The sequence below is a fragment of the Eleutherodactylus coqui genome, chromosome 8 (genome assembly GCF_035609145.1).
Source record: "Eleutherodactylus coqui strain aEleCoq1 chromosome 8, aEleCoq1.hap1, whole genome shotgun sequence".
NCBI lineage: Eukaryota > Metazoa > Chordata > Amphibia > Anura > Eleutherodactylidae > Eleutherodactylus > Eleutherodactylus coqui.
The window spans coordinates 150,558,976-150,585,456 of record NC_089844.1 but is presented as its reverse complement, the minus strand read 5'-3'; the positions used below and the strand labels follow the sequence as shown (position 1 = coordinate 150,585,456).

Below are 26,481 nucleotides of genomic sequence, written 5' to 3'. Positions count from 1 at the left end.
GAAGAAAAAGTGCTGCATGTAGCGAGGTCTTCGTAGTGGGGGTCAGCTTTCACTTTTTAACAATAGTTTTTAATATATTTTTCTGGGTCTTATGATTTCTTTTCAAAGTTACTTTATCGTTTAGCCCTTCCCTGCTCTAGACTACAAGAGTCTTTACCTATTAACTCCTTCCATGCTCTAGACTGCTGGGAACTGTGCTACAAAACCTTTCCCTGCCCTAGACCAACAGGAACTTTGCCATTAACACTCTTCCTTGCCCTAGAACTCTAGAGGCTTTACTATAAACACCTTTCCTGCTCTAGACCACCAGGGACTCTATTGTTAACCCTTTACTTTCCTGAAATCAGCAGACACTTTACTATTAAAACCTCCCCTGCCTTAGATCACTAGGTATTTACTATTAAAAATAGTAATAAAAATGATCAAAAAATTGCATGTATTCCAAAATTGTACCAACGGAAACTGCAGGACGTCCCGCTCAAAATGAGCCCTCGCACAGGTATGTCAACGGGGAAATAAAAAGGTGTTATGTCTGTCAGAATATGGCAGCGGAAAATAATTAAAAAAATTAAATATCTTTGAAAAACATTAAAAGTAGTAAAGCAAAAAAAAAACAATATAAATCTGATATTGTAGTAATCGTACCGACCCATAGAATAAAGTTATCAGGTCATTTTTGTGGCAGTATGTACGCCTAAGAAACAAGACGCACTCAAAGATGACGGTTTTTTTTTTATTCACTCCACTTAGAATTTTTTTAAAGTTTTTCAGTGCGTTATATAGTACCATTGAAAAATACAACTCATCCCGCAAACACCGAGCCCTCAGACAGCGACGTCTATGAATAAATAGAAGAGGTATGATTTTTTAAAAGAGAGAAGGAAAAAACAAAACTGGGAAAAAAAAGCGCCGCGTTGTTAAAGGGTTAAAGCTGCTCTGTTATTAAGCACTTATTCCCTATAATGATCGGCTTTCCTGTGATCTCCAGGACGCGGGTGACGCGAATTCCTGCTGCCTGAACAAGTTGAACTCGACAGTGACGAAAGTCACATACAGTGAGAGAGCCTAGTGACACCCAGGGCAGACGGCAGCCGCCGCAGCCGGGAGAGGCAGTGGGAACCGAGCTGCAGAGCGAGGTAGGTCATTAACGAGAAGTGTGGAGATCAGTCACTGTCTGCCTGCAGGCTGACAGCCCCCATTTATCTGCTGCTTTTTTATTGGGGGTTTGTTTTTTTCTTTCATTCCCAGGTTTCAAGTTTTATCTTTTTTAGTTTTCCATCAACATAGCTATACGAGGGCTCATTTATGTTTGCGGGACAACTTGTATTCTTTAATGGTTCCGTTTAAGACATCCCATAATGTATTGCAAAACTTTTTAAAAAGTTTTAAGTGGTGAGAAATGGGGGGGAAAAGCATTATGTGCTATTCTTTGGAGGGCTTTTGCTTCTGCGGCGTTTACGGTGCGATAAAAATGACATGTTAACTTATCTCTACGGGTCAGTACCTTTAGGACGATATGGTGTTTATACAGTTTTTATGTTTTTTTTTTTTCTATTTATGAAAATGTACGGACCCCTGTATCAATAATGAGAAAAAAAATGCTTCTTGTTGTTCTATTCAGAGCCCCATAAGCGTGACGGCTCATTTTTTGCAAGGTGATTTTGGGTACCTGCGTCTTTTTGATTATTTTTATTCAATTTTTATTGGAAGAGCATAGGGGTGAGCAGAAAGGCGCAACTCAGTCATTATGTTTTTCTTTAATTACAGCGTTCACCGTGTGCGATACCTGAATAGTTTCGGCTTTTTTGCACATGACACTGCCAATTGTATTTATCTTTTTTATTCTTTTGATAGTTTCGTGGGAAAAATCGGAACAGTGTTTATTTTTATTTTAAATATTTTTAATCCTTTTTTATTTTGATTGCTATCTTTAACTACCATATTAATATGGTTAAATACATGACAGCCCTAGGAGATTTCACAAGGCCCAGGCTGCCATGGCAATCAACAGCCCCCACAATCGCATCACGGGCGCCGATAGTGAGTCACAGAGGTTATAGATTACATGCTGTGGTCAGGATTAATTATTGACTATGCACCAACCCCAACCTGAGGTAGCTCCAATCGCAGCTCTTCGCTGTGGGTGTCAACTATCAGAACCAGTGGACCTCATACCCACCCTGCACCTCTGTGACGTACCTGCCCATCACAGTGGGGAAGAAGGTTCACTTCACATTTTTTTATTTCTGTCTACAGTAATATCTATCTATCTATCTCTCTCATCTCTATCTATCTCATGTCTATCTATATATCTCATATCTATCTATCTATCTATCTATCTATCTATCTATCTATCTATCTATCTCATATCTATCTATCTATCTATCTCCTATCTATCTATCTCATATCTATCTATCTATCTCATATCTATCTATCTATCTCATATCTGTCTATCTATCTATCTCATATCTATCTATCATCTATCTATCTCATATCTATCTATCTATCTCATATCTATCTATCATCTATCTATCTATCTCCTATCTATCTCATATCTATCTATCTATCTCATATCTATCTATCTCATATCTATCTATCTATATATCTCATATCTATCTATCTATCTATCTATCTATCTATCTATCTATCTATCTATCTATCTATCTATATATCTCATATCTATCTATCTATCTTCCATCTATCTCTCTCATATATTTCTATCTCACATTTATCTATCCATCTATCTCATATCCATCAAATATCGATGGATCTAATATCTATCTATCTATCTACCTCATATCTATCTATCTCATATCTATCTATCTATCTATCTATCTATCTATCTATCTATCTCATAGCTATCTATCTATCTATCTCATATCTATCTATCTATCTATCTCATATCTATCTATCTCATATCTATCAATCTATCTATCTGTCTCATATCTATCTATCTCATATCTATCTACCTATCTCATATCTATCTATCTATCCATCTCATATCTATCTATCTATCTATCATATATCTATCGCATATCTATTTTGCTATCTATCTATACAAATGTATTTTATATATATATATATATATATATATATATATATATATATATACTAGCTGATATACCCGGCTTCGCCCGAGTTAATTTGGTACTGGTGTTTATCTGGTGTTCACACGGAAAATCTTATGAAGTCGTGGTTACTTTAGAGATACTGAGGAAAAACATATGTTCACCATTTTGCATAGTTCTCTGTGTTACCCAGGAAACACCACGTGGAGGTAACCATGCAACGTTTCCTTCATATAAAATGACATCAGGAAGTGGGAGAATTAGATTACGTACATAAAATTTGGACGCTAATTCTTTTGCGCTAGAATTGAATAATCGAGTTGGGACCCATTAACTTTTCATATTTATGACACAATCAATGCTTGTGCCAAATTTCATGTTTCTATCACATTGGGAAGTGAGAGATTTAGATTATGTACGTAAAATTTGGACGCTAATTCTTTTGCGCATAGAATTGAATAATGGAGTTGGGACCCATTAGCTTTTCCTATTTATGACATAATCAATGCTCGTGCCAAATTTCCCGTTTCTATGACACCGGAAAGTGAGAAAATTACATTCCGCACGTAAAATTTGGACGCTAATTCTTTTGCGCATAGTGAAGGATATGTATAGAAGAGCGCTCACTGCGGAGATGCCAGAGATATAGTTGTCTGATGAGATACTTCTACAGTCAGAAGGTCAATCTTCTCAGATAAAACCAAGAATTTTTAAAGGTGCTCCGAAGAGATCTCATATCATTAGTGAGACGGCAGCCAGAGGGAACTCCATTCACTGGGTGAAGGAGGCAATGAAATAGCAAGACAAAAAGGGAAAAAACCTCAGTGCTCACACCAAATAATGTGTATGTAGAAATGGATAAAAGGTAGAACTTACTCGGTGGAGGCGCCTATAGCCAAGGCGCCTCCCAATCCAGGGTTAACTTATCACACGGAGATGAAAGCCAGCGGCAGCGGAGGTATTTCCACAACTTTTAATATGTGCAATCGAAGTATACACAACGCGTTTCGGCCAGGAGGCCTTTTTCAAGTGTACAGGTTACATTAAAACATACAAATATATAGATAATTACCTGAAAGATGATGTGTTCTATGGCGAATCCCATCTCCCGTTTGTATAGAGGGGAGGGGGAGTGAACAAGGGAGGAGAAGGCGCCAAAATTTGGTGCGATACTCCTTCCGGGAAACCCCTGATGACGTCAATATCACGTGTGAACCCGCATCACTACGGGCGCACGGTTAGCCCACATAGGATGACCTCAAGGGGAGTGGCCAACTACTGGCACCCACCCACCTGTCATTATGTAGTCCAATGATGTGCTCACGTGTTCCGGGTAATCCCGGGTGACGTATAAATCACGTGTATAACCCGCGTCGTTGCGGGAGCACAATTTACATCAGATGCCCTCAGGGGGAGAGGCCGCCTATTAGCACCCGCCCACCTGTCATTTGACGTGCAGTAATTCCGTGTATAACCCGCGTCATTGCGGGAGCACAATTTACATCAGATGCCCTCAGGGGGAGCGGCCGCCTATTAGCACCCGCCCACCTGTCATTTGACGTGCAGTAATTACGTGTATAACCCGCAAAATTTGGACGCTAACTTTTTTGCGCATAGAATTGAATAATGGAGTTGGGACCCATTAGCTTTTCCTATTTATGACATAATCAATGATCGTGCCAAATTTCCCGTTTCTATGACACCGGAAAGTGAGAAAATTACATTCCGCACGTAAAATTTCAACGCCAATTCTTTTGCGCTAGAATTGAATAATCGAGTTGGGACCCATTTGCTTTTCCTATTTATGACATAATCAATGCTCGTGCCAAATTTCACGTTTCTATGACACCGGAAAGTGAGAAAATTACATTCCGCACGTAAAATTTGGACGCTAATTCTTTTGCGCATAGAATTGAATAATCGAGTTGGGACCCATTAGCTTTTCCTTTTTATGACATAATCAATGCTCATGACAAATTTTACGTTTCTATGACATTGGAAAGTGAAAGATTTAGATTATGTACGTAAAATTTTGCCGCCAATTCTTTTGCGCTAGAATTGAATAATCGAGTTGGGACCCAATTTCTTTTCCTATTTTGGAGATAATCTATGCTTGCGCCAAATTTCATGTTTCTACGACATTGGGAAGTTGGAGAACTTTTGGCGAGTCAGTCAGTGAGTCAGTGAGTCAGTGAGTCAGTGAGGGCTTTCAGCTTTATATATATATATATATATATATATATATATAATTTTGCATGCATAGGAAGTTCAAATGTAAATCAGTGACGCTTTGTACTAAATTACTATGATGAAATAATTATACAGTATTCTGCTGATTCATCTTAATTAACATTTTTAAAAAGCTCTTTTTAATATGACTTTGTCACCGTTGATTCATAACTTGACAAACTCTACCAGCCTGCAGTAACTTTCTTCTATCTGTCTGCCAGTCTATCTATCTATCTACAGTATCTGCTCTGAATACTTTGTAAGGGCCCTTGTAAACAGGCTAATAAGTTGATATTTTATACCCCAGATTCCTGCATCCAACGGGAATATGAATGATTATTGCTCAATGTAAACGCCCGTCCGACTGAACGACGAGCAAGAATTTGTTTGCTTCTCGTTTATCATTTAGGTTCTGCATAAACTGAACAATGAACAGTCATTCATCTTCTCCTGTTTACTCTGAATGGAGGCGGGCGGCCGGAACGATCCGCAACCCCGATCCGCCCCCATTCAGTAGTGATGATTGTTCCGGTGTGAAAGCACAGGAACATATGTTGTGGGGACGACCTGTCGGGCATCTGTGTCTGACAGGCCGCCTCCTGTAAAAGGGCCCTTAGGGCGGCTTAGTATGACCGTACTTGTGTGCATTACATTTACATGAGCAATACGCAAAGAATAGAAGCCATTGATTTCAGTGGATTAGTTCTTATTTCGATATTTTGCAAAAAAATATCAGACCTGCTCTATCTTGCTGCGCATTTGGGCACCAAAGATCCCTGATGGGTTGTGTAATATGCTGCACAACTCCATGAAAAACAACGCATCTGGAACGCATTAGGCTAAGTAGCCTTTTAAATCAGAGCTTGTTTGGCTGCTGCGTGCGAATGAACATGCCGTGTGTGTGCGAAGAGTTCAGTAAAATACGCTGGTACGTGCAAAAAAGCCTTGTACATAGCGCAAACTCATACGCCCGTAAGAAGGGGGTCTTAGACTGGGGGAATGTTAGCCTTGCCTCTTCCTCTGGCTCTCATGAGGTCATGGAGTGCTTCCTGTTTTTTCTCTACCTCCCATTGTTATGTGTCCTTTTGAGTGATTCCTGTTTTTTCTCTACCTCCCATTGTTATGTGTCCTTTTGAGTGGTTGCTGTTTTTTCTCTACCTCCCATTGTTATGTGTCCTTTTGAGTGGTTCCTGTTTTTTCTCTACCTCCTATTTTTATGTGTCCTTTTGAGTGGTTGCTGTTTTTTCTCTACCTCCCATTGTTATGTGTCCTTTTGAGGGGTTCCTATTTTTTCTCTACCTCCCATTCTTATGTGTCATTTACAGTGGTTGCTGTTTTTTCTCTACTTCCCATTGTTATGTGTCCTTTTGAGTGGTTGCTGTTTTTTCTCTACCTCCCATTGTTATGTGTCCTTTTGAGTGGTTCCTGTTTTTTCTCTACCTCCCATTGTTATGTGTCCTTTTGAGTGGTTCCTGTTTTTTTCTCTACCTCCCATTGTTATGTGTCCTTTTGAGTGGTTGCTGTTTTTTCTCTACCTCCCATTGTTATGTGTCCTTTTGAGTGATTCCTGTTTTTTTCTCTACCTCCCATCGTTATGTGTCCTTTTGAGTGGTTGCTGTTTTTTCTCTACCTCCCATTGTTATGTGTCCTTTTGAGGGGTTCCTATTTTTTCTCTACCTCCCATTCTTATGTGTCATTTACAGTGGTTGCTGTTTTTTCTCTACTTCCCATTGTTATGTGTCCTTTTGAGTGGTTGCTGTTTTTTCTCTACCTCCCATTGTTATGTGTCCTTTTGAGTGGTTGCTGTTTTTTCTCTACCTCCCATTGTTATGTGTCCTTTTGAGTGGTTCCTGTTTTTTCTCTACCTCCCATTGTTATGTGTCCTTTTGAGTGATTCCTGTTTTTTCTCCACCTCCCATTGTTATGTGTCCTTTTGAGTGATTCCTGTTTTTCTCTACCTCCCATTGTTATGTGTCCTTTTGAGTGGTTCCTGTTTTTCTCTACCTCCCATTGTTATGTGTCCTTTTGAGTGGTTCCTGTTTTTTCTCTACCTCCCATTGTTATGTGTCCTTTTGAGTGATTCCTGTTTTTTCTCTACCTCCCATTGTTATGTGTCCTTTTGAGTGGTTGCTGTTTTTTCTCTACCTCCCATTGTTATGTGTCCTTTTGAGTGGTTGCTGTTTTTTCTCTACTTCCCATTGTTATGTGTCCTTTTGAGTGGTTCCTGTTTTTTCTCTACCTCCCATTGTTATGTGTCCTTTTGAGTGGTTCCTGTTTTTTCTCTACCTTCTATTTTTATGTGTCCTTTTGAGTGGTTGCTGTTTTTTCTCTACCTCCCATTGTTATGTGTCCTTTTGAGGGGTTCCTATTTTTTCTCTACCTCCCATTGTTATGTGTCCTTTAGAGTGGTTGCTGTTTTTTCTCTACTTCCCATTGTTATGTGTCCTTTTGAGTGGTTGCTGTTTTTTCTCTACCTCCCATTGTTATGTGTCCTTTTGAGTGGTTCCTGTTTTTTCTCTACCTCCCATTGTTATGTGTCCTTTTGAGTGGTTCCTGTTTTTTCTCTACCTCCCATTGTTATGTGTCCTTTTGAGTGGTTCCTGTTTTTTCTCTACCTCCCATTGTTATGTGTCCTTTTGAGTGATTCCTGTTTTTCTCTACCTCCCATTGTTATGTGTCCTTTTGAGTGGTTGCTGTTTTTTCTCTACCTCCCATTGTTATGTGCCCTTTTGAGTGGTTCCTGTTTTTTCTCTACCTCCCATTGTTATGTGTCCTTTTAAGTGGTTGCTGTTTTTTCTCTACCTCCCATTGTTATGTGTCCTTTTAAGTGGTTGCTGTTTTTTCTCTACCTCCCATTGTCTTTTGTTATGTGTCCTGTAAAATGCTCTATTTTTGTGCACATTTACACACGTAAGGCACCGTAGGAGTCTATAAGGGGGCACAAATGCACACCCGATCCCCACTAAGTTCTGCAATTAACTGCGCCATTTCGTGAAGGGAATTTGATAACACCGGCGGTATAGCCGGTATAGCCTTTTCAATCATGGCATGGGTATGTACCACGGTGATGGGAATGGTTCCTTGCCACGCAGAAAGTACAGCAAAATGTGCTAAAACACATGTGACAGCGCGGCCTTCACAGTGCAAAAAGTCACACTTTTACCAACGTTTTTGCGCATACGCCCGTATGAAGCCGCCCTTTGTATAGGTAGTATAGTGCTATCTGCCAGTATATTAGTGTACTTAGTAAAGGTTGGTCAGTGTGGCAGTCAGTGTGGTTAGTTTAGTCACTGTATATAGTGTAGTGTCTGATCCTGTCAGTGTAAAAACAAAAAAAGTTCCTGACCCTGACCTGAGGTCACCCCATCCCAGTGACCACACGGTGTTCTGTGGTCACCCACCCAATAAAAAAAATATAAATGCTTTTTTGGGTGCAAAATAAATGTATATATCTATAGTATGGTCGGCAGGACGTTTACTGCGGAGGAGGATATCTGGGGTAGAAGGTATGCGGACCCTCTGTGGCCGGTACCATAGCAGTAGGCTATAGATGCTGGAATGATAGCAGCATCTGTGCAGGCAATGAGAGCAACTATGGAAGATGTCATGGGGGGCCTCCGGATCGTGTTTGGGGCTGGAGGCAGGTTCGTAATTAAGGAGCCTGAGGCTTTAGTGTTAGTCAGAGCCGAAGGTAGTGGCTCGGCGAAATTGCTATATGTTCCCGCTCTAACAGGGTGTTTCTCAAAATGGGCGAGAATACAGCCACTCTTACCTGCTCAATGCACAAAGCTGAACATCACTCCGGCCTGTGCTGGAACAGTAAATGGACATCATAAAACAATGTAAGGGCATCTGAGGTGGGAACTATGGGACCATCTTTGGAAGTCCCCACCGAACCACCTGGCAGGCACTAGGGGGTCATTTGGGGCAAGCACTATGGTGGACAGCATGGCAGTCAATATAGTAGGATCTGTGTAATAACCTTTGTAAGTATCTGTGGCAGGCACTATAGGGGTATCTGAGGCAGACATTTTGGGAGCATCTAGTTCAGGCTTTATAGTGGATATCTGTGGAAGACACTATGGAAGAGATCTCTGGCAGGCACTATGTGGGGACCTCTATTGCAGGCACTATGCAGAGGCATCTTTGGTAGGCGCAATGAAGGACATCTCTGGCTGGAACTATTCAGGGACATTTCTGGCAGGCACTATATGGGACATCTTTGACAGCCACTATGGAGACATCTTTTGCAAGCACTGTGGGAGACATTTCTAGCAGGTACCATAGGAGCATCTGTGGCAAGTATTATAGAGCAGCCGTCCCCAACTCCAGTCCTCAGGGGCCACCAGTAGGTCATGTTTTCAGGATATCCTATGATAAGAACACCTGTGGCAAAGACTGAGGCACTGATAATAATTACATCACCTGTGCAATACTGAGGAAATCCTGAAAACATGACCTGTTTGTGGTCCCTGAGGACTGGAGTTGGGGAACACTGTTATAGAGGATATCTCTGGAAGGCACTATGGGAAGGCATCTGGGGGGGGGGGGGGGGGTTGGGGCACTATATCTAATGCAACTGTACTGAATTGCATAATATCTTGTGATCCTTACATTTTTACAAAAATCAGTGGACAAATAAGATTTGGCTCTTGTTACATAAAATATCCATGAGATCTAAAGAAAACCATCCTGGCCCCCGATCTCTGGCTTTAAAAATCACCAGAGAATACTGTGTGTTTGTTTTAATGACTCTTTTCTCTTCTTTCCTGGAAGTTCATCCTCAATGTTGGTGATTCCAGCCGTTGTGGACTAAGGATGGTCTTGCCCTATGTGAGCCTCCAAAAGACTGAACAGGTAATAAATGTCTACAACACATATCAGTGAGGCTTTGCGTGGGAGTCTGGTGGATAAGAGACTCAAAGCCTGACGGTCCTGAATGGGTCCGCAGGACTACTGATCCAGCATCCTTCTAGGAGAGATGTATGAGCCTTCTTGTCTGCTAGACCAATGTATATGCCCCAATTATCCCCAATATTCTAAGGGACTTGCATAAATACATGTACACCAATATTATGCTGTTATTTGAATTGTTTCCTTTCCATGATGGTATGGTTCAAATTGAAGTTGTAGGGACAGACCTATCTTATCATGCTGTGGGTCTTCCCCTCCTTTGTGGACAACCTTGGTCAAAGAGTAAAGAGCAGACTAAAGAGTCACCAAAGTGTTCAAGAAATCTAGTCATGGTGCCAGTACAAGTATCTAAAGACTCGGTGTCGTCTTACTTTATCTACACAGCTACATTCAGGTTTCTTGTTTTCCAGGAGATCTCGGGGCTGTGGAAAATGAAGTTATCCATGAGATCAGCGTTGCTGATAGCGGTCGTACCATTTCTTCTTTTGCTGGTTTATTACAAGAACAAAGAGCAGGTACTTCCTGGCCCTGATACAGACATCCTCTGTTGATTTGAACTGTTCCATGTTCTGCGTCCTGATAAAATACCCTGAAAGGGGTGTGGTTTATACCCGTTTTTGGGGCCTGGTAAGTTTTAGATTTTTGAGGGTAAGTGTTGGCTTCTCGTTTCAGAGCCCGAAAATAAACATGCTCCAGTTGTGTAACTGCCCATCGCCCAATGCCGTTCCTAATTCTCCCGGCCCAATGAAAACGGAGGATGAAATTGAAGAGCTATTCAATAAGATCAACGAGCAAATTCCCAAACGGACAATCAATGATATAAATGAGGCTACCAGTCCGGAAGACAGCACTGTTCTTATCGTCAACCCCAAAGCTGGGTATTGTGTTGGGGACGAGCTGCAGGTTAAAGTGACAGCCTATGATTATTCCGGTACCAGGAAATCCTATGGTGGAGACTATCTAAGGGCAAGAATATACTCCCCCAGTACAAATAGTAGCGCAAGTGGAAACATCATAGACAATAAAGATGGAACATATCTGGTAAAATTCACCTTATTCTGGGCAGGAACCGTACATATATCTGTATTACTAATGCACCCTAGCGAGGCCATCTCTGCCTTATGGCGGGCGAGGAACCAGGGTGTTGCCAACATCAAGTACACAGGAAATTTCACAAGTGCCACCGAGTACGTGAACAGCGAATGTGGTTTTCAATTGGACACGGAAGAGGAAATCTGCCACTATTTGGACAGGAGGGATCGAGAGGCCTTCTACTGCATCAAGCCAAAGCATTACCCGTGTGAGGCCTTAACTCACATGAATTCTATCAATCGGGACCACTCATACCTGAACAATGTGGAGCGCCTTCTTATCAACAGGTGATTATTAATCAAATAGCAAACAATGAATTTAAAAAGTGTACATGCCTCTACTGGAATTTGGGATTTTATCTCGAGTTATGTGTGAGAGATCCTGATGCTTGATTGTGGGACATCAATACAAGATATCTTTCCACTCCCAGAACAATCAATTAATGATACCTAGCTTACCTTAGGCAAGGAACAGTTTAAAATTGGCTTCTAGCCAGCTTAAGACAATATATGAAACCTTAAATTTGCAATTTGAGGCAGTTGCAAAAGTCTGCACACCCCATGCCATAACTGTGTTATAAACACAGTTGCTCTCCATATGAAACATAAATATAGATGTTGCATCCTAAAGGTTGTGGAACTTATTTTTATGTTAATCTTATAGCTTTAATTGATTTTTTTTCCATTTTTTAGGTCAAATATCGGTTTGGAAATTTCTAAGTCTTTAAAACCAATCACTGTCCTAAACTGTGGCAGTAAGTACTTTATACAGATATAGATGGTTATTAGTCCAGGGCTACAAATTTTCAGTTGGGTAATATTGGCTGCATAGGACTCAAGGATTGTACTAATACTGGGGCATTGCTAGGAGCAGCTTGAGTATTGGGTACCCGGAGGAGGGCACAAACAAGCTACTGTGGCTTTGCCAAGATATTAAACGTAGGGTTGACACAGAGAGCTGAATATGTGCCCCTTTGCCCCAAACTCTGCCTGATGGGAGTGCCCCTTCACATACACGTTACTATGGATGGCTTGGGTCTTGCTCCCTATTTTTCAATATTATATTAGGGATTCCAATTGACCTCCAGCGGGTACGGAGTTAACCAGGTGACCCATTTTTCTTTACATTGTAGTTGCAAGAAAATTATCCATTGTTAATTTTTAAGCAGACTCAACTGAAAGATGTTGCTGCCTCTGGCCAACATAGCGCATTGCCAGAGGTATTTCATTGTCTCAGCATCTAAATGAGGGCGTGAATACAAATGCAACGAACCCATAGGAAACGTTTCCTTGGACCAGCAGCGGTATTCTATCTGCCGGCTTAGCGTTACTACAAATCATTACTTGTTTTTTTTCTTTAGATAAAAATTTGTTGCCAACAGAGAAATGCAGCCGGGGGTCCTATCACCCAATCCCAAGCGGATATTTCCATTACAATGTGTGGAATCCCATACACTGCCACATAGAACAATTCACAGAGAATGACAAGCTGAAAGCCTTCCTTAAGGGTAAAAAGCTATTTCTTATGGGGGACTCCACAGTTCGACAGTATATAAGGCACTTTGCGGAGAATCTTAAAAGTGAGTATTCTTATCAATCCTATCTATCTATCTATCTATCTATCTATCTATCTATCTATCTATCTATCTATCTATCTATCTATCTATCTATCCATCTTATATCTATCTATCTATCTCTCTCATCTATCTATCTATCTATCTATCTATCTATCTATCTATCTATCTATCTATCTCATATCTATCTATCTATCTATCTATCTATCTATCTATCTCTCTCATCTATCTATCTCTCTATCTATCTATCTATCTATCTATCTATCTATCTATCTATCTATCTATCTATCTATCTATCTATCTCATATCTATTCCATCTATCTATCTATCCTTTCCCTCAAATGAAAGGAATCAAGATGTACAAATTAAAGAACAAATAACAAAAAAGACCAGCATAGCCTCCAGCCTTGATGGAAGGTTATATGTCTCCAGCCTGCCATCAAGGCTGGAGGCTATGATGGTCGCTTTTGGGTGCTGAGCATTAGCTTAGAAAGCTAAAAAAAAGAAAAACAAGAAAATGTAGGTTTGGTGAACATCTTCTAAACAGTTGGTCATTTATTGCCTGTAACCCTAAAAAACTGAGGAGAGCAGGCTTTAATTTAAAGAGGTAGTGTTTGACTACCTTAAGTACAACTCTTGTGTGCTGTTAAGATTGTTAACTTAGGGCTCTCGATGCTCTCAATAAATTAGAGTATTCTGATAGAGATCCCTAGTGAGGGGTGTCCCGGCTATAAGATCCATGCCCATGCATTTTTGTGGTATATGGGCCTTGTATAAATCTGGAACATCATATCTATATATTTCTCCCACTTAGGTAGAGCTATTTCTTTTACAAGCACTTATGCAATTGTTGGTGCCCGGATTACTTTATTTTGGTTGGTACACCTTGTTTTTGTTATCCAGTTTAGCCAGTTATCCCATACTCTAGGGATAGGGAATAACTTTCTGTAGTCAAAATACCCCTTAAAGGTATACTTAGACACTGCAGTAATATTGTGGCTTATTGTCCAAAACTGTGGCCAAATTTTTCAGAGGTTGTAGCAAAAATGCAATCTCTGAATATACACTTATCAGATTCCCTGCTGCTTTTTTTCCCATGACCATGTATTCCTTGAGACCTTGCTACCTTCTCTTTCCTGGCCTCAACAGTACCCCTAGCACATTCTGTGTATCCCCTCTAAAGGTATCCTACCGCCATTGTCCTCCATGACCTCATCCACCCTCACTGAGCTCCTAGCACCTTTGAACTGCCAACCCCCCCCCCCCCCCCACACACACACACACACAAAGCCGCTCCAACTTGATTAAGTCTCTTTTACTTAATAGAGCTTCTCACAAATTTCTAATATCATTTGCCCCCTTAGTTGCCCCATCACATTATGTTTGACCTTTTGGCCCCTCCACTAATTTGTTTGGAATGGGGGGAGGAGGGGGGGGGGGGGTAAATTCTGACATTTGCTATGGGACCCCATCATTTCTATGTACACCTATGGTATGGTGCTGACCTCAGGCTTCACTGCTATACAGAAGGATTTGGTCGATGATGCTGTGCTGTCAAAGATGTTGTCCCTATCTTCAAAAAACGGAAGAAGGTTGATCCAGGAAATTACAGGCCTGTGAGCCTGACTTCTATACCGGGAAAGATCTTTGAACAAATTATTAAACAGCATGTATGCAAATACTTGGATAAAAATGGAGTAATTAACCAGAGACAGTATGGGTTTGTAACAAACAAGTCATGCCAGACAGACCTAATTTTCTTCTATGACAGAATCCACAACTGGGTTGATCAGGGAAATGCGGTGGATATAGTATATCTTGACTTTAGTAAAGCTTTTGACGAAGTATCTCATACCATACTTATTGAATAAATAACCAAATACGAGAGTCACAAGACAACTGTTAGATGGATTCACAACTGGCTGAGTGATCGTACTCAAAGAGTGGTCATAAATGGCTGCACATCCACGTGGAAGAATGTATCAAGTGGGGGGGGGGGGTACCACAAGGCTCTGTCCTAGGCCCAGTATTATTCAACATTTTTATAAATGATCTGGAAGAGGAAATTGTTGGGAAACTGAACAAATTTGCTGACGACACAAAGCTAGGAGGGATAGCTAATAGAGATGAGCGAGCACCAAAATGCTCGGGTGCTCGTTACTCGGGACGAACTTTTCGCGATGCTCGAGGGTTCGTTTCGAGTAACGAACCCCATTGAAGTCAATGGGCAACCCGAGCATTTTTGTATTTCGCCGATGAAAAGCCATCATTAGCATGGCATACCTTAGCTAAGCACCACACTACCTCCAACAAAGCACAATCACTGCCTGCATGACACTCCGCTGCCACTTCTCCTGGGTTACATGCTGCCCAACCGCCTCCCCTCCCCCCCACAGCGCACACCAAAGTGTCCCTGCGCAGCCTTCAGCTGCCCTCATGCCACACCGCCCTCATGTCTATTTAGAAGTGCGTCTGCCAGAGGAAAAGCAGGCACACACTGCAGAGGGTTGGCACGGCTAGGCAGCGACCCTCTTTAAAAGGGGCGGGGCGATAGCCCACAATGCTGTACAGAAGCAATGAGAAATAGAATCCTGTGCCACCGCCATCAGGAGCTGCACACGTGGGCATAGCAATGGGGAACCTATGTGCCACACACTATTCATTCTGTCAAGGTGTCTCTGCATGCCCCAGTCAGACCGGGCTTTTTAATTCATAGACACAGGCAGGTACAACTCCCTATTGTGAAGTCCCTGTCGACCGACAGCATGGGTGGCTCCCTGGAACCCACCGGCGATACACAAAAATATCCCATTGCATTGCCCAACACAGCTGAGGTAGTAATGTCGTGCTTAATGCAGGTGGGCTTCGGCCCACACTGCATGCCCCAGTCAGACTGGGGCTCTTTAGAAGTGGACACATGTAGTTACAACTCCGTGTGGACCCACGGCATGGGTGGCTCCCTGGAACCCACCGGCGGTACATAAATATATCCCATTGCAGTGCCCAACACAGCTGATGTAACGTCAGCGGTAATGCAGGTGGGCAAAAAATTAATTGGATTACACTGTAGGCGAGGGCCCAAAAAAATTGGTGTACCAACAGTACTAATGTACCTCAGAAAAATTGCCCATGCCCAACCAAGAGGGCAGGTGAAACCCATTAATCGCTTTGGTTAATGTGGCTTAAGTGGTAACTAGGCCTGGAGGCAGCACAGTTTAACGAAAAATTGGTTCAAGTTAAAGTTTCAGCGCTTTTAAGAGCATTGAAACGTATAAAAATTGTTTAGAAAAATTATATGAGTGAGCCTTGTGGCCCTAAGAAAAATTGCCCGTTCGGCGTGATTACGTGAGGTTTCAGGAGGAGGAGCAGGAGGAGGAGGAGGAGGAGGAATATTATACACAGATTGATGAAGCAGAAATGTCCCCGTTTTGGATGGTGATAGAGAACGATGCTTCCATCTGCGGGTGCAGCCTACGTATTGTTTAGGTATCGCTGCTGTCCGCTGGTGGAGAAGAGAAGTCTGGGGAAATCCAGGCTTTGTTCATCTTGATGAGTGTAAGCCTGTCGGCACTGTCGGTTGACAGGCGGGTACGCTTATCCGTGATGATTCCCCCAGCCACACTAAACACACTCTCTGACAAGACGCTAGCCGCAGGACAAGCAAGCACCTCCAGGGCATACAGCGCGAGTTCAGGCCACGTGTCCAGCTTCGACACCCAGTAGTTGTAGGGAGCAGAGGCGTCACGGAGGACGGTTGTGCGATCGGCTACGTACTCCCTCACCATCCTTTTACAGTGCTCCCGCCGACTCAGCCTTGACTGGGGAGTGGTGACACAGTCTTGCTGGGGAGCCATAAAGCTGGCAAAGGCCTTGGAGAATGTTCCCCTGCCTGCGCTGTACATGCTGCCTGATCTCTGCGCCTCCCCTGCTACCTGGCCCTCGGAAGTGCACCTTCTGCCACTAGCGCTGTCGGATGGGAAGTTTACCATCAGTTTGTCCACCAGCGCCCTGTGGTATAGCATCATTCTCGAACCCCTTTCCTCTTCGGGAATGAGAGTGCAAAGGCTCTCCTTATACCGTGGGTCGAGCAGTGTGTACACCCAGTAATCCGTAGTGGCCAGAATGCGTGTAACGCGAGGGTCACGAGAAAGGCATCCTAACATGAAGTCAGCCATGTGTGCCAGGGTACCTGTACGCAACACATGGCTGTCCTCACTAGGAAGATCACTTTCAGGATCCTCCTCCTCCTCCTCCTCCTCCTCCTCCTCAGGCCATACACGCTGAAATGATGACAGGCAAGCAGCATGGGTACCGTCAGCAGTGGGCCAAGCTGTCTCTTCCCCCTCCTCCTCATCCTCCTCATGCTCCTCCTCCTCCTCCTGAACGCGCTGAGATATAGACAGGAGGGTGCTCTGACTATCCAGCGACATACTGTCTTCCCCCGGCTCTGTTTCCGAGCGCAAAGCGTCTGCCTGTATGCTTTGCAGGGAACTTCTCAAGAGGCATAGCAGAGGAATGGTGACGCTAATTATTGCAGCATCGCCGCTCACCACCTGGGTAGACTCCTCAAATTTTCCAAGGACCTGGCAGATGGCTGCCAACCAGGGCCACTCTTCTGTAAATAATTGAGGAGGCTGACTCCCACTGCGCCGCGCAAGTTGGAGTTGGTATTCCACTATAGCTGTACGCTGCTCATAGAGTCTGGCCAACATGTGGAGCGTAGAGTTCCACTGTGTGGGCACGTCGCACAGCAGTCGGTGCACTGGCAGATTAAACCGATGTTGCAGTGTCCGCAGGGTGGCAGCGTGCGTGTGGGATTTGCGGAAATGTGCGCAGAGCTGGCGCACCTTTCCGAGCAAGTATGACAAGTGGGGGTAGCTTTTCAGAAAGCGCTGAACCACCAAATTAAACACATGGGCCAGGCATGGCACGTGCGTGAGGCTGCCGAGCTGCAGAGCCGCCACCAGCTTACGGCCGTTGTCACACACGACCATGCCCGGTTGGAGGCTCAGCGGCGCAAGCCAGTGGTCGATCTGCTCTGTCAGACCCTGCAGCAGTTCGTGGGCCGTGTGCCTCTTATCTCCTAAGCTGAGTAGTTTCAGCACGGCCTGCTGACGCTTGCCCACCGCTGTGCTGCCACGCTGCGTTACACCGACTGCTGGCGACATGCTGCTGCTAACACATCTTGATTGCGAGACAGAGGTTGCGTTGGAGGAGGAGGAGGAGGAAGGTGCTTTAGAGGAGGAAGCATACACCGCCGCAGATACCACCACCGAGCTGTGGCCCGCAATTCTGGGGGTGGGTAGGACGTGAGCGGTCCCAGGCTCTGACTCTGTCCCAGCCTCCACTAAATTCACCCAATGTGCTGTCAGGGAGATATAGTGGCCCTGCCCGCCTGTGCTTGTCCACGTGTCTGTTGTTAAGTGGACCTTGGCAGTAACCGCGTTGGTGAGGGCACGTACAATGTTGCGGGAGACGTGGTCGTGCAGGCCTGGGACGGCACATCGGGAAAAGTAGTGGCGACTGGGAACCGAGTAGCGCGGGGCCGCCGCCGCCATCATGCTTTTGAAAGCCTCCGTTTCCACAAGCCTATACGGCAGCATCTCTAGGCTGATCAATTTTGCAATGTGCACGTTTAACACTTGAGCGTGCGGGTGCGTGGCGTCGTACTTGCGCTTGCGCTCAAACTGTGGCGCTAGCGACGTCTGGACGCTACGCTGAGAGACATTGCTGGATGGGGCCGAGGACAGCGGAGGTGAGGGTGTGGGTGCAGGCCAGGAGACGGTAGTGCCTGTGTCCTCAGAGGGGGGTTGGATCTCAGTGGCAGGTTGGGGCACAGGGGGAGAGGCAGTGGTGCAAACCGGAGGCGGTGAACGGGCATCGTCCCACCTTGTGGGGTGCTTGGCCATCATATGCCTGCGCATGTTGTTGGTGGTGCCTCCCCAGCTGATCTTGGCGCGACAAAGGTTGCACACCACTGTTCGTCGGTCGTCAGGCGTCTCTGTGAAAAACTGCCACACCGTAGAGCACCTTGACCTGTGCAGGGTGGCATGGCGCGAGGGGGCGCTTTGGGAAACAGTTGGTGGATTATTCGGTCTGGCCCTGCCTCTACCCCTGGCCACCACACTGGCTCGGCCTGTGCCCACACCCTGACTTGGGCCTCCGCGTCCTCGCCCGCGTCCACGTCCTATAGGCCTACCCCTACCCCTCAGCATGGTGTATTACCAGTGATTTGATTTCCCAGGCAGGAAAGAAAGTGGCGCAAGCCTGCAGCCAAAATACAATTTTTTCCCTTGTTTTTCAAAGGACAAGCCACACTGCGTGTATTCAATGAATACTACTAAGTTTAATAACTGTGTTGCGGCCTTGCAAAAGTGTCACAGAACTTTACTGTTGCAGAGTTATTACCTGTGGCAGAGCAGGTATTTCCCAGGCAGGAAAGAAATTGGCGCAAGGCTGCACTCATCCGTAGCTGGTTGCGTCTGATTTTTTTACGTTCTCCACGCAGCACACACGTACACAGAGCCCTTAGGACTGACAGAGGCAGGGCAAATATACTTTTTTCCCTTTTGTTTTAAAGGAAAGGCCCACTGTGCCTATTCAATGACTAATAACTGTGTTGTGGCCCTGCCTACACAATTCTGTGCCTGTAGTATCAATGGAGGGTGCAATGCTCTGCACCGCCGATTTTGAGAAAAAAAAAAAAAAGCAACACAGCTAACAGCAGCCTGCACAGTACTCCACACAGTTAAATGTGGCCCTAGAAAGGACCGTTGAGGTTCTTGAAGGCTACACTCACTCCTAACACTCTCCCTGCCTAAGCACCACTTCTGTCCCTAATGCCGGGTGCAATGCTCTGCACTGCCGATTTTGAGAAGAAAAAAAAATTTCTCCACTGCTAACAGCAGCCTGCACACACGTAGATGTGGCCCTAAGAAGGACCGTTGGGGTTCTTGAAGCCTACACTCACTACAAACACTCTCCCTACAGCAACTCCAATAGAACAGCACTGTCCCTCAGCTAACTCACACGGCATCTGAGCCGAGCCGCGGGAGGGGCCGACTTTTATACTCGGGTGACATCAGATCTCCCCAGCCACTCACTGCAGGGGGGTGGTATAGGGCTTGAACATCACAGGGGGAAGTTGTAATGCCTTCCCTGTCTTTCAATTGGCCAGAAAAGCGCGCTAACGTCTCAGAGAGGAAACTGAAAGTAACCGGAACACCGCGTGGTACTCGTTACGAGTAACGAGCATCCCGAACACCCTAATATTCGCACGAATATCAAGCTCGGATGAATACGTTCGCTCATCTCTAATAGCTAACACTAGAGAGAGTATTCAAAAAGATCTAAAGCTTGAACAGTAGGCAGCAACTAACAGAATGGTATTTAACAAGGATAAATGCAAAGTTCTACATCTGGGCAAGAAAAAAAAAAAACATGGAATGGAAGTAATTGGGCTAAGCAGCAGCATGTGTGAAAAAGACTTGGGTATACTAATAGATCATGGACTGAACATGAGTCAACAATGTGATGCAGCAGTCAAAAAGGCAAACACAATTCTGGGATGTATTAAGAGAAGCATAGAGCCTAGATCACGTGAAGTAATTATCCCCCTCTACTCTGCCTTAGTCAGACCTCATCTGGAATACTGTGTCCAGTTCTGGGCACCCCACTTTAAAAAAGGCATAGACAAACTGGAGAAAATTCAGAGAAGAGTTAACAAGATGGTGAACGGTCTGCAAATCATGTCCTATGAGGAATGGTTAAAGGATCTGGGAATGCTTAGCTTGCAGAAGAGAAGGCTAAGAGGAGACTTAATAGCTGTCTACAAATATCTGAAGGGCTGTCACACTGCAGAGGGATCAGCCCTAGTCTCATTTGCACAAGGATAGACTAGAAGCAATGGGATGAAACTGAAAGGGAGGAGACACAGATTAGATATTAGAAAAAACTTTCGGACAGTGAGGGGGATCAATAAGTGGAACAGGTTACCACAGGAGGTGGGGAGTTCTCCTTCAATAGAAGTGTTCAAACAAAGGCTGGATAAATATCTGTCTGGGATGATTTAGTAAATCCTGCACTGAGCAGGGGGTTGGACCCGATGACCCTGGAGGTCCCTTCCAACTCTACCATTCTATGATAGATTTTGGATTCAGCGCCTCATAATTTTCAGACAATTAAGCACAGGTGACTATTAAGCCAACTCACCTGGTGCACAGTGGGACTCCCAAGCCTGAGAACCCACTGGCATGATGCTTGAGGAGGGCAATTATTTGCCGAAACGCGTTGCATTGAAACAATAAAGTTGTTACGGACTGATAAGTCATTTTTAAACCTATGGGATCCGAGAGCGCAGGGGGGTTTTTTGCCTTTTTTCTCTGCCTTAATGATTCTATGATAGGATTTTTAGCCAGACTGTCACTGGTGGTTTGAGTTGGCCCAGTTTTCTTCTGATGGCATAAAAGGTTTTGCATGCCTTGTCTTCTAAAGTTTTTTGGCTGATTTGAGACTCCCCAATTGATTGGTTTCTAAGCCCAGGTAGGTGTACCTGTCGATCGCTGTATATAATGTGTTGCGGCATGTGCTCATGTGACAGAGCATTTTTCTATCACTAAGCACAAGAGCCTGCAGTGCGACACAGGTTTAAGATGGCGCAGTGGTGACAAATGAAGATGGAGGCAGTACTTTTTTTTAATAAAAAGCTAACTTTGCTTAATGGTACTTGTATTAGCATCACTCCATGGGAGGGTACTAGTATCTATATAATTAATAAACATATACCCCTATTAAAATGCTAGGCTTTTGTTATATTAAAAAATCCAGTAAGGATGAATGATTTCAGATTTATCTCCACCTGCAATGTTATCTGTACAATGCTATTGAAAAACAAAGTGTCAGGCTAAAGGTCCCCATACACAGACTTTAGACATTGAACCTAATATTTATCAAGACAGCAGAATTTTCTCCCGCGGACTAACTGTTAAAGACAAGTACATTTAGCTGAGCCGATCGTTTATGTCTGGGAGAGGCAGGGGAATGAACAATCAATTGCCTGACAGTTGTTAAATGTGTATGGACAGATTAAGGATTTGAGGGGTAGGCAGATCTATCTATCCATCTATCTCATATCCATCTATCTATCTCATATCTATCTACCTATCTATCTATCTATCTATCTATCTCATATCTATCGATCTATCTATCTATCTATCTATCTATCTATCTATCTATCTCATATCTATCTATCTATCTAATATCTATCTTTCTCATATCTTTCTATCTATCTATCGATCTATCTCATATCCATCTATCTATCTCATATCTATTTATCTATCTATCTCATATCTATCTATCTATCGATCTATCTCATATCTATATTTCAATCTATCTCATATCTATCTATCTAATATCTATCTTTCTCATATCTATCTATATTTCTATCTATCTTGTATCTATCTATATTTCTCATAGCTTTCTATCTATCTCTTATCTATCTATCTATCTAATATCTATCTTTCTATCTATATTTCTATCTATCTATCTCATATCTATCTATTTATTTATCTATCTATCTATCTATCCCATATCTATCTATCTCATATCTATCTATCGATCGATCTATCTATCTCATATCTATCTATCTATCTATCTATCTATCTATCTATCTATCTATCTATCTATCTATCTATCGTTCTCATATCTTTCTATCTATCTATCGATCTATCTCATATCCATCTATCTATCTCATATCTATTTATCTATCTATCTATCTATCTCATATCTATCTATCTATCTATCTATCTATCTATCGATGTATCTCATATCTATCTTTCTATCTATCTCATATCTATCTATCTATCTATCTAATATCTATCTTTCTCATATCTTTCTATCTATATTTCTATCTATCTTTCTCATATCTATCTATCTATCTATCTATCTATCTCATATCCATCTATTTATCTCATATCTATCTATCTTTCTCATATCTATCTATATTTCTCATAACTTTCTATCTATCTCATATCTATCTATCTATCTATCTATCTATCTATCTAATATCTATCTTTCTCATATCTTTCTATCTATATTTCTATCTATCTTTCTCATATCTATCTATCTATCTATCTATCTATCTATCTCATATCCATCTATTTATCTCATATCTATCTATATTTCTCATAACTTTCTATCTATCTATCTAGCTAGCTTTCTCATATTTTTCTTTCTATCTATCTATCTATCTCATATCTATTTATCCATCTATCTATCTCATATCTATCTGGATCATATAATTTTATCCATCTATCTATCTCATATCTATCGATCTCATATCTATTTATCCATCTTATTTTCTCATTTATTTACTGTTTTTAATTTTTTTTTCAGTTGTAGATTATTTCAACCACACAGAAGATGAGATGCAATCTTGGCAGAAGACTCTTCTAGCAATTAACCTGGAAAAGTTTATCTACATCCATTGGAAGAAACATACTTTCCCATTTGTCAGCAAAACCTTCTACTCCATCAAGGAAGATATGTACATGGCTCGGCAGATCGATCAGGTCGGCGGAGGAGAAAACACTATCATTGTTCTCACTTTAGGACAACACTTCAGGCCTTTCCCCTTTCGAATCTTTATCAGGTCGGCCATCAACGTCCGCAAGGCTGTAGAGAGGCTCCTGATCCGTAGTCCCAGGACCAGAGTGATCATCAAAGAGGAGAATGCCCGAGACATGGACATCGACATGGAACGCTTCAGTGATTTCCATGGATATGTGCAGTATCTGGTGCTCAGGGACATTTTTCATGGCTTGAATGTTGGGTTCGTTGACGTTTTGGACATGACCATAGCTTATGCGTGTGATGTCATTCATCCGCCACGGGAAGTTCTGGAGAACATCATCAGTATGTCCTTCACTCAAGCCTTATAAACACAATAGTATAGAGTAATTCCTGCAATGCCTTATGGGTTTGATGATCTTGGGTACCAAAAGACACAGTAAAGGTCAAGTCAAGATATAAACTTCTTCATATCCTGCCCATCAGGTGGCAATTGTGTTGTGGTCAGTGACCAGAAATGTGCTCAGGGCAGTTGTCACTTTCTTTGCCCCACTCCATTTGGGAGCTTATACTCAGCAGGAGGAGACAATGAGCGCAAAAGACTACAATTCCCAGGGTGGAGAGGATATTTATTTGAACCTATGGACTTAGTATCATTTAATGAACCAGTAACCAAGTTGTTTCAGCAGTACTTGGATCCGATGCACCTTGTAGGTCTTCTTGCTGCTGCCGGCTGAGATATATCTCAGTAAACTCTAGTGAAGGAACGGGCATTGACATTTCAGAACCACATTGTAATTAAGTAATCAATATTTATGTTTAATAGGAAATAGTATGAAATTGTATTAAACACGAAGCGTGTTGTCTACATCACCAGGGGTAAGAGACACAACTCACCATTATGGCTCTGGTACAGAGCAAGCTCCTGAGCACTGTATTGTAATGACAGCGTAATAAATGGGAACCTTAATAAATAGTAATGCACTATGTTATCTATTGCGTTTATCACTATTTACAGACTTTTTTACTATTAAACATTCTTTCTATAGCTCAGCTGGTAGAGGAAGCAACTGGAAGGCGTTTTGAACAGTGTTTGACAGCGCTTTTAATGCACGAAAACACTAAAAAATAGAACAGACAATGCTTGAAAATCGTGGGGTTACAAGCGCCGCATTCGTATTCAGGTCTGAGAAGCCCCATTAAAATCAATGGCAGTGTTGTACCGCAGTTAGCGTGGTGCTCGGGACGCCGCGCTATTCGTGGTAAAAAGCTGAGTGTGTGAGAGTGGCCTTAGTCTATGCCGGCTAAATATTAGACAATATCAGTAAATCTGCTTCATTGTTCTCCTTTTTCAAAAATGTGCCCCGTTCAATAGGGTAGGCTATATTTACTGGCAATTTAGAAACCAGTCTAAGTAAAGGAGGCGCTGCTGTGATGTGAGCCAAATGTATTAAGACGCACAAGCCTCTTAATATATGCGGCACATCTTTTGGGCTATCCATGTGCCAATGATGAAACATCAGTTAGGGCTCCCACCCACATGCGTTCTTTTAACACAAATGTCGATGGAACTTTTTAATGTTAAAAATATATCACAAGTTTGCGCTTTGCGATTTTTGTGCGATGCGTTTTTAACATTAGAAAGTCCCATTTACATTTACGTTAAAAAAACGCAGCGATATCGCAGCATTAAAAAAACGCAAGTGGGTGTGAGCCCTTAGAAGATTACAATTGTGGGGCCTGGTGTTTAGCCTTAAACTGCCAATTACGACCGTTTTTACCCCCAAATTATGGCACAAGATGATTGAGACAAACTCACCAATATTCCTAAAATCTAGATAGATAAATATGAAGGATAGATAGATAGATAGATAGATAGATAGATAGATAGATAGATAGATAGATAGATAGATAGATAGATAGATAGATATGAGAGAGATAGATATGAGATAGATAGATAGATAGATAGATAGATAGATAGATAGATAGATAGATATGAGAGAGATAGATAGATAAATATGAGATAGATAGATAGATGGATAGATAGATAGATGGATAGATAGATAGATAGATAGATAGGAGATAGACAGATAGATATGAGATAGATAGCTAGATAGATAGATAGATAGATAGATAGGAGATAGACAGATAGATATGAGATAGATAGATAGATAGATAGATAGATATGAGATAGATAGATAGATAGATATTAGATAGATAAATAGATAGATATGAGATAGATATTAGATAGATAGATAGATATGAGATAGATATTAGATAGATAAATAGATAGATAGATATGAGTTAGATATTAGATAGATAGATATGAGATAGATATTAGATAGATAGATAGATAGATAGATAGATAGATAGATAGATAGATATGAGAGATAGATAGATAGATATTAGATAGATAGATAGATATGAGATAGATATGAGATAGATAGATAGATAGATAGATATGAGATAGATAAATAGATAGATAGGAGATAGACAGATAGATAGATATGAGATAGATAGATAGATATGAGATAGATAGATAGATATGAGATAGATAGATAGATAGATAGATAGATAGATAGATAGATAGATAAATAGATATGAGATAGATAGATAAATAGATATGAGATAGATAGATAGATATGAGATAGATAGATATGAGATAGATAGATATGAGATAGATAGATATGAGATAGATAGATAGATAGATATATGAGATAGATAGATAGATAGATAGATATGAGATAGAAGATAGATAGATAGATAGATATGAGAGATAGATAGATAGATAGATAGATAGATAGATATGAGATAGATAAATAGATAGATAGGAGATAGACAGATAGATAGATATGAGATAGATAGATAGATAGATAGATAGATATGAGATAGATAGATAGATAGATAGATAGATATGAGAGATAGATAGATAGATATGAGATAGATAGATAAATAGATATGAGATAGATAGATAGATATGAGATAGATAGATAAATGATAGATAGATAGATAGATAGATAGATAGATAGAAGATAGATA

At 42.1% G+C, this 26,481-nt stretch overlaps 1 protein-coding gene across 1 annotated transcript; it reads left to right on the top strand.

The window, feature by feature from the left end:
• The first annotated feature begins 994 nt into the window (after window positions 1-994).
• Window positions 995-24,429, top strand: LOC136577006 (NXPE family member 4-like). Its single transcript, XM_066576692.1, has 7 exons — window positions 995-1,136; window positions 10,074-10,154; window positions 10,622-10,726; window positions 10,884-11,590; window positions 11,996-12,057; window positions 12,664-12,882; window positions 23,269-24,429. The coding sequence occupies exons 2-7, from the start codon at window positions 10,116-10,118 to the stop codon at window positions 23,811-23,813; spliced, it is 1,677 nt and encodes a 558-aa protein (XP_066432789.1). The 5' UTR covers window positions 995-1,136; window positions 10,074-10,115; the 3' UTR covers window positions 23,814-24,429.
• Window positions 24,430-26,481: the final 2,052 nt, after the last annotated feature.

Excerpts from the sequence above, each read along its gene's own strand:
- LOC136577006 (XM_066576692.1), top strand. The coding sequence starts at position 10,116 with ATGGTCTTGCCCTATGTGAGCCTCCAAAAGACTGAACAG. Across the intron at positions 10,155-10,621 it reads GCCTCCAAAAGACTGAACAG|GAGATCTCGGGGCTGTGGAA; the intron begins GTAATAAATGTC and ends CTTGTTTTCCAG. Across the intron at positions 11,591-11,995 it reads GAGCGCCTTCTTATCAACAG|GTCAAATATCGGTTTGGAAA; the intron begins GTGATTATTAAT and ends TCCATTTTTTAG.